At 41.1% G+C, this 9,496-nt stretch overlaps 1 protein-coding gene across 1 annotated transcript; it reads left to right on the forward strand.

Moving 5' to 3' along the window:
- The first annotated feature begins 6,992 nt into the window (after positions 1–6,992).
- Positions 6,993–9,173, forward strand: LOC147435268 (voltage-dependent chloride channel 1, chloroplastic-like). The gene is made up of 5 exons (XM_086487935.1): positions 6,993–7,841; positions 7,947–8,144; positions 8,349–8,555; positions 8,634–8,733; positions 8,834–9,173. Exons 1-5 carry the CDS (start codon positions 7,083–7,085, stop codon positions 8,869–8,871), a joined length of 1,302 nt encoding a protein of 433 aa, XP_086344061.1. The 5' UTR covers positions 6,993–7,082; the 3' UTR covers positions 8,872–9,173.
- The last annotated feature ends 323 nt before the right edge of the window (positions 9,174–9,496 follow it).

Here is a 9,496-nt window from a genome sequence, read left to right on the forward strand (position 1 = left end):
ACACACACACACACACACACACACACACACACACACACACACACACACACACACACTCTTACATGTGTAAAGATAGTAACAATAGGAGATTAAGAAGTGCACATACCTCATTCATTTGACCGATTGATGCAATAGGGATTATCGTTGATGATTTTTTAATGTAGGTTGCTTAGTGAAGTAGATAAATCTTATCGCGTGTCGTTGTAAACTTTTTTTTTTTGTTTGGAACTTGATACTGGAGTAGCTTTCTTTGCAAATGGATGTAAGTGTAGATTTCTATGCAAATGGATTGTGATTAGAATAGAAAAAGTAATAGGTTAAAGTAAATAAAAGAGGAAAAAGTTGAGAAATAAAAGAGGAAGAGTAGAGAAAGAAATAGAGTTTTAAAAATAATAGATAAAAATAGTAAAATGGAAAGAGAAAAGTAGAGGGAGAGAGGGAGAGAGAGATTAAAGGGAAATAGAAGAGTTATAAAAAATAAATCATCTTTGGTTTATATAGATATAGTAAAGAGGGAAAAAGGATAGAGAGAGCAATAAATAAAAAGTTGGAGATAGAAAAAGGGAGAAAGATAGAAATAGAAAAAGGGAGAGAGAGATAGAGATAGAGAAAGAGGGAAAAAGAGAGATAGAGGAGAGGGAAAGAGAGAGGTAGGGAGAGATAGAGAGGGAGGGAGAGAAATAAGAGAGAGAGAGAGAGAGAGAGAGAGAGAGAGAGAGAGAGAGAGATAGAGATAGCGAAAGAGGGAAAGAGAGAGACAGAGGGAGAGGAAAAGAGAGAGGGAGGGAGAGATAGAGAAAGAGATGGAGAGGGATAAAGGGAAGGAGAGATAGAGAAAGAGGAAAAAATAGAGATAGAGGGAGAGGGAAAGAGAGAGGGAGAGAGAGATAGAGAAAGGGAGAAGGAGATAGAGAAAGAGGGAAAGAGAGAGGGAGATAGATAAAGAGGGAAAGAGAGAGGGAGGGAGAGATATATAAAGAGAGGGAGAGGGGAGATAGAGAAGGAGAGGGAAAGAGGGGGAGAGAGATAGAGAAAGAGAGGGAGAGGCAGAGAGAGAGAGAGAGAGAGAGAGAGAGAGAGAGAGAGAGAGAGAGAGAGAGGAAAAGAGAGAGAGGGAGAGAGATAGAGATATGGATAGAGGGAGAGAAAGAGAGTAGAGAGGAGAAATAAGAGTAGATAAATCTCTTATTTATCGCTCTTGAATCTATTGCACTCCCTCTCTCTACTTTATAGAGAGAGTGTAGACATAGATAGTCACAGATTAGAGCATAGGTTTCTTTCCTCTTTACCTAAGAAGAGATGCACTCCTCTAATCTATGAAAGGTTGGAGTTGTTCACTGCAATAGGGTAAGTAGGACTGGGATTTATTACCTGGGTTTGCACATCTTTTTACAGGGTTTGCGGGACACCACCGAGAACTCTGGTCTTAGTAATGGAGTCTTTTTAGACTTTCCTATGGCTTAACCATTATTGAGCTATTAGCAAGCTCGTCGATAGGAATCGGTGCCAACTTAGCACTGCTAAACCCATTCCACTACTCTTTGCAATAAACGATATTATAAACCACGGGTGTAGTTACTTGGGTGTATTTTTTTGAAGGCTAATAGAAGTAGAAACCGATGCTTTAATCTCTATCTATCTCTACCCCCCTCTATACATTAGAGAGAGAGAGAGAGAGAGAGAGAGAGAGAGATGAATCAGTCTTTGGGAGCATACATGGTGTGTCTCTTGTCTCTCTCTCTCTCTCTCTCTCTCTCTCTCTCTCTCTCTCTCTCTCTCTCTCTCTCTCTCTCTCTCTCTCTACATCTCAACATGGTATCAAAGCGGCAATGATCGCGCGACAATTCAATTCATGGTAACAAAACAGAGTATGCCTATGCGATTCGCATGTAAGATTCAAAATTGCTACAAATTTTATTTTTGAGGATTGATTCTTATTAAATGTAGTTGTTTTGTTAAGAAGAATACGATTAGTATTTTTTGTGGTATTTATTGCTAATTGATATGGTGAATCGTTGATTACGTTTGCTTGTTGATTTGTATTTTGACACCCTCAATTTTGTCTCAATTTTCGGGGGTCTTCTGCTCAAAATTTGGAGAAATGGAAAAAGCGGAATGGAGCAACTCAATGGTACTTTTCATCCAAAACTTGTTCCTCTCCTCACTCTCTTCGATTTGAGTCTAGGGTTTGCATCAATCGGAATTTGCAGCATAAAATTATGTTGTTTTTACTACAATCGAGCTTGACGGAGGTTCCATCCTCGTGCGTCTTCGTGAAGCATCCGCGATCGTTTTTCTAATTTTGGTGTCAACTTTCTTGAGCAAATTTAGTGTTTTGCTATTCATATTGGGACCGTCAATCTTGAGTCTCACGTCGTGTCTCAACACGTCACTCTCTTTTACGGACTCTTTTATTAATAACGTCTCCTTTTTTTTGGGTGACGTCCCTCACATATTTGGACGTTTGTTGAGCATCCTTCTTGCGTTTATCATTGGCAGAACACAATCGTGATATTTCTCTTATTTTCAATTGTAGCCTTCACCATATATGGTGTGTAGATTTTGTGATCTTATCTTATACGTCTTCTCACAACCAGATATGGCTATGACTATTCTTGTCAATGGTTTTCCTTCTGGTCAGTGTTTTGTTCCTCCTTTCCAAGGCCAAGGATTTCCTGGTTGGAAAGAAAATATGTTGTTAATTCTTGAAGGCGATGAACTTTGATGTTTTCCTTGGAAATTGTGTATGTCCGCCTAGTTTGTTGATACGGATCATGATAACGTGTTTATCACTGAAGGACCTGTATTTGAAGACTGACATGTTGCGTATACGGATTGGCAATGATGTGATAAAGCATCTTGTCGGTATATTCCTTCTACTCTTACTGATTCGCTTTTGCTTGATGTGTATGAACTATCTACTTCCCACAACGTACAGAAGGACCTTATTTGCAAACTTTCAGAAGCAATCTTAATAAAAATACTTTATTTGAGAGGTTTGCTTAACAAGTTACAATATGAAGTTGGTACTGCCATGATGGGACATATTGAATCTTTCAAATCCATTATTAATCAACTTGCTATTGCCGGTGATCCCATTCCACAAAAACAACTGATTACACTTCTCCTTGACATGGTGAAGGACTCTTCCTATGATAACATTGTTACCATTCTTTCTATTAAAGATGGTCTCGATTTTGTCAAGAACGACGTAATCATGTTGGTCATGATACAACTATGATTTCACAAGAGAAGACCGAGTCACAACAAATGGAACATGCTTGTTATGCTCGAAGGCGTCCATTTCAACGAGAAAACCATAGAGGTGGATGTCGCGGTATTTTTATGTCTCATCTCAAATTTCCTAATAAGCATTGTTCTTACTGCAACAAAAATGGCCATATTGAAAATGATTGATGGGTACGCCAATATGATGAAGAACACAATATTATTACTAAACAACCACAATTATCTAGAGGTTCTTTTTCTTCTTGTGAATATTGTGGATGATCTGATCACCCCACTCATATGTGCTATAAGCGTCAATTCGACACATTTTGTAATAGAGCATATGCTACTGAACATCGAAACAATATTATACCAGAAACAAGCTACGTCCTATATTCAGCTGCTCTAGACAGAATACTTCATGTACATGATGGATCACTTTTTATTTTTTATTCTGGTGCTACATGAAATATGACATATCAGTCTAAGTGGCTCCATAACTATCATCCACTACCAATTCAACGTATTGTTTATCTTGCTGATGATACGACTTGTCAAGTAAAGGATATTGGAGTTACACAAATGTAGACTGGGCAAGCTCACACTTATCTATGCGATCTACTAGTGGCATTTGCTTCTCCAATAATGGTTGTCTTGTTTCTAGGATGACCAGCAAGAAACAATGATGTGTTGCAGTTTCTACGACTGAGTCTGAATTATCGTATCACTTGCAACTCGTGAGCTGATTTGGCTTTGACAAATGCTGGTTGATATTGATCATTCTCCTCTTTCTAGAAAACCCTTGCGGTGTGATAACCAGAGTGCTATTAGTCTTGCAAAAGACTATGTTCAACATAATAAGTCAAAGCACATTACTGTGTATGTCCGGTATGAAGTACGCACCATAATAGCTGAACAATGTCCAAGTGACCATATGATTTGCAGACACTCTTATCAAAGGCCGCAACGAGTCACGCTTCATCCTCTTGTGCTCGGAGCTTGGAGTTGCTTCGGCCTCACTCTTTCTAGATTAGCTTATCTATGATTATGATAGCTTTGCACATATAACATTGTAATCATATAGGTACCATACACTATGGACACTCCACACTTGCACACTGTGATCTCTTAGTCACTTGTATATTTGCTCATAGATACACAACGCACTTTCACGTTATCATCGTTGATGCATATTTTCACATTTGTATAGGGGCTTGGGTTTTTCCTTGAACTCCCCAAGGGTTTTTTCATCCAAAGATAGAGACCTTTGTTTGAGTAGGGATGTTGCAACTATATATGGCTCACTCTACTTAACTTGGTCTCACATATATATTTGTATCTTGTCTTCAATATGAATCAGTCTTTGGGAGCGTATATGGTGTGTCTCTTGTCTTGTCTCTCTCTCTTTCTCTCTACATCTCAACACTATGGTCCCTTCTTACCGACCTGCTCCCCTTCCATCGCATGGCCCCACTCCCCTTCCATCATAGGGTCCTACGCCACTCCATTTTCCTCCAGTCACCGAGCATCGTCGACAATCCACAACTGTGCAACGCACTTCTTCTAGCAGCGCCTCAATGTTCGTCTCAGGGCATAGAGCGTCGAGAGAGGCGGATCACACATGGATTCTGAGGGTTCTCTTGTTTTAATAGTGGGAGGGGAAGACATAGTCCCCAATTTAAGCACATATTACCGTTCTAGACGCAGAGGACGAGGATACTGACACACTTATGTCAGATACGCATGGGCGCTACTATAGAGTAAAGTATGGTGACGAAGTGTGTTTTGGTACTGTGTAGGGGGCAGGGCATTTCGACATCATCTTCAGATTCTTATACATTCGACGTATAAGAATTATTTTGTAAAGTTCAAAGACCAGCTGTCCGATCATGCACGCTACATCGAGGAAGCGTTGCATGCTCGATTCCCAAATGTCTCCAATGAGCGTTTTTTGGACAATGTTTGGAGGGGTACATTAAAAAGTTTTTTGAAAAACAAGTAATCAGGCATACAACGTACAACGCGCAGTGACCAACAAGGTCGCAAATCCGGATAGGACCTACCGTGGTCCGTAGTGACAACATGGCAGATGCAGAGTGGGAGTGGGCCATACAAGAAAAAGACGAACAAACTGCAATGGGCTCATCCTATAGACAACAGCGAGAAGCTTGGGCAAGACAAACTCACACACACTATGGTTCGGGAGGCAAAGTAGCTTGGAAGGTTAAATATGTAAGTTTTTTTCTAAATTCGGTCCTTAACTGATTAAAAAAGGTTTTAGATTATGAATTTCTCTTGTTATTGCATCTTCAAGAAACTATCACTTTGAGTCACCCAACCAAAGAGATGGTCAAGTATCGAGAGCGTCACACAGAATTTGATACTTGGCGATGATTATTGGAGAACAATCACATCTCTCGTGAGCAATTCGACTAGCTATCAGATCTTTACAGGCGATAAGTTTAAACAAACCATATTGTATTAATTGTTTTAAGTTGTTAATTTGTTTAATTTTGTTTTGGTTAATGTAGAGTCAGGGTGATCAAACATATGAATCTATGGACAATAAAGAGGAACAGGAGAAGGATCACGAGGGCTTGGACAGATAGATAATTTTTTGTAGTCCTGTTTTATAAGTGCAAATGTGGCACAAAGAACTCTATGATCACATGTATAAAAAACTCAATTAGAATTTTGATCTTATTTGTAACTTTTTTAAATTATTGATTTTTGCACTTCAATTTGTCAAGGTAATGTATTTTTTAACTCTAATGTTTTTTTTTTGTACATTTTTTCAAAAAACAATTGATGTTTTATATGTTTTATGTAGGTGAAAAATAAAGGTGCTCATTTGGGCCATCCAATTTTGGGTGACCCAGATGGGCACTTTTATTTTTGTATAGGCGTCTGGTAGTAATCTGGGCGGTAACAGCAGCGGCAATAGATGCGGCAATATATCCGCGCCTATTATAACAGCGGATATTGTTGTTAAACCATTGCTGCAAAAATTTCCACTTCTATTACCGCTCACATAGTTTTATATCTCCATTTCCTTGTGCTATTTGACGATAATAAAAGCGATTCTCAATCTTTCCTCTTATAGTTTGGGAAGAGATAGAGCTTTTTCCCACAATAAGAGAACTTTTTAGGGTGATAATTTCAGGGCAAACATCTAGAGAAAATCTTGACACAAGTTTGTTTCTTTGAAACCGGGAGCTCGCGTAGGAGGATTGTCATCTGCACACATGGTGATTGCCATTTTGGACCTTACGTTTTTATTGTTTATTTGATCTACAACTTTGGAGAGAGAAGCTCAATCTATTATCAAGCTTACTCATCTCCTCCAACCACTAATTTCACTATCTTGAGTTCTTGCCTCGATCCTCAATAACATCCAAGGGGCAACTTTTACGTTTACAATTATAGTTTCTTTGTAATTTATGTTTGAAATCTTTATGCGACACCAACATACATCCAAAGAGAGCGCATCCTTTTGAGTTTTGAGACTATTATGTGGCTTCTTTTACATCTTTTGTGTCATCAATTTTTATTTCTTTTTAATAATCTTTGAGATAGTACTGAAAGCTCAAGTATCTATAAAAAGACTCTTGTTTGAAAGTTGAGGTTATTTTCATTTGCTTTATCATTTTATGATTGGCAGGCCTCGTCATTTCATCCCTTGTTATTTTATTTTTTTTCAATCTCTTTGAATATACATTTCTGCATGAAAGAGACCAGAGGAATTCCGGGTCGCAGGAGGCAGATGTAACGACACCCCCTTCGAGCATCAACCGTTCCTCTTTCGGCGCTCTGGTGTGCATGTGCGCGTGGTGCATGCCTAGTGGGAGATTGATATGGCTGCTGGCCGACTACTGTTGCTGAATCCAGTACTACTGAGGCCGCCTGGTCCTCCGGGGTTAGGGTTAATTTCCTTCCGCATCACGGCCACTAATTATACGTCGTCATCGTCAGCGCCGCCGATCATCACTTCCTATTCTTTTAATACTATTATTGGGAGAAAGCTCGGAGCGTCAGCAAGGGCCGGGGCAGGCGATCTGCAGGGGAAGATGTCAAATTATGATGTGAAAGTGGCGTCGTCGATGCGGTCTAATTACAAAGGCATTAAGGCGGGGGCGGAGGCGCAGCAGCAGCAGTGGGCGCAGGTGGCCTGCATGGCCGCCGCCACCGCCAAGGAGGACGACATGGTGTACAGAAAGACGATCTACGACCACGGCGACTGGAGTAGGCATCGCAGCAACAGGCGGCACAGTCGGCACATGCTAGCCATTGCCACATCGCGTGTGGTGGCAGGGTTGCTGCCGCCCGTGCTCAAGCTCACGCTGGTGGCGTCCGCCGTGGCCCTCTACAACTTACTCAATATTATGCCTTCTCTGGGCCTACTACACGTCTCCTCGCTCCCTTTCCAGCTGGCGGCGCCCGCCCTAGCTCTGCTGCTGGTTTTTCGCACCAACGCCTCCTACGGCCGCTTCGATGAGGCACGCAAGGCCTGGGCCTCCATTGCCTCTCGTAGTCGCGACATGGCCCGCCAGGCCGTCACCTTCTTCCGCCATCCCGCGGATGCTGCTCTGCTTCAACATCTTCTCCACCATCTCGTGCGTCCATTCGTCCTGCATCTATTTTAATAGTTTCATCGTATCATGATCTCATGGTGCTGCATGCATGTCTATTCATCGATAGCTGATCTCCGCGTCTGGCAGGTTGCCTTTGCGTATTGCGTGAAAGACCATTTAACCCGAGAGGACGATCTCCAAAAGGAGCTGAGCGAGATTGTTCAAATGGAAGAGGCGGACCTGATGGCCATCATCAATTCTCCCCACAGACCTAATTATGTCTTGCAAGCAATGACGCATATTATTCACAGTTCCCACCTTTCTGATATGCAAAAGGCTGTTCTGGTAAATATTTCAATACTATAAGATTTCTCTTGCCAAAATCAATCCACTTCATTATCCACCACCGCACCACACTTCATTACGTCCATCGATTTCGACATTCTCCGGCATAGTATAACGCTGCAATAGCTGTATCTTCAAGATTCATGAATATAGGTAACCGAATATCGTTTAATGAAGCCCGATGGTAAATATTGTGTGATGCAGGATTCGAACTTGGTGAGTTTGCAAGACAACATGAGCGGATGCGAGCGCATTTTCACCACGCCCATCCCTGTCTCTTACACCCGCCTCACCTCAAGAATTCTGGTGATCTGGCATGTGCTTCTGCCCCTGGCACTCTGGGATCAATGCCATTGGGTTACCATTCCCGCCACATTTCTCAGCGCCGCTGCCCTTTTTTGCATTGAAGAGGCAAGTTCGTAAGAGCGACTTTTCTAAATCACGTCACACGTACTAAGTTACTTCCAAATGACTGCAAAATTCTTTCAGGTGGGCGTATTGATAGAGGAGCCATTCTCCATCTTGCCTCTCGCCACTATAAGCAACACCATACGCTCCAACGTCCAAACTATTCTAAATCAGCACAAAGGTCTCTCTCTCTCTCTCTCTCTCTCTCTCTCTCTCTCTCTCTCTCTCTCTCTCTGCAGACACTTACACAGATCTATCCACAAATATTCATGGCTTCGCAGAGTTTGGTGAAAAGTCCAGGTTTCGAAAGAGCGACTGAGTAATTTGACGCGATGGCCGGGTCTCCTGTGTTCCAACTTTTAATTTCAACGATATTATGTCATCTCTGCAACAGTGCAAGCACTACTTGCCAGCGACTTTAAATTCAAAGCTTCCGTTTTTATTATTGCCAAAGATGAAAGGATTCTTTTATTATAGAAGCCTATCGAAACTTATAATTAGAAAAAAGCTCACCACATGGGCTAATATTCAATGTTTAGGTGGCCCGAATAAGATTAATTTTTGTTTAAAAAGCCCTATGTTCTCAAGAAAGTACATAAAATGAAAACATAATTACATGTAGTGACCTTTCTCTAAAAAAATTGGCATAGTTTGATTCACGTGGGTTTTATAAGGGTCTCTCTAGTTTTTTTTTGGCCGGTACTACTTGTTTCTTAGTCATTTTACGTATGAATCACTATTGGACATGCTAAGTTCCAAACGAAGGGTAGCAACAATTTTGTATCTACACTACTTATGAAGGAGATGCCACGTGTCTTCAAAAGCTACATCCGATAAGAGAGTTGGATGGAGAGCTCGCCTCGGGAGCCGGTTAAGAGAGCTCAATGGGAGCTCGCCTTGAGCGTTGCTGACCCTTCAACTTACCTTATCTTGAGATAAATGCT

This window comes from Adiantum capillus-veneris, chromosome 18 (assembly GCF_014529385.1).
Source record: "Adiantum capillus-veneris isolate H3 chromosome 18, ASM1452938v2, whole genome shotgun sequence".
NCBI classification, from domain to species: Eukaryota; Viridiplantae; Streptophyta; class Polypodiopsida; order Polypodiales; family Pteridaceae; genus Adiantum; species Adiantum capillus-veneris.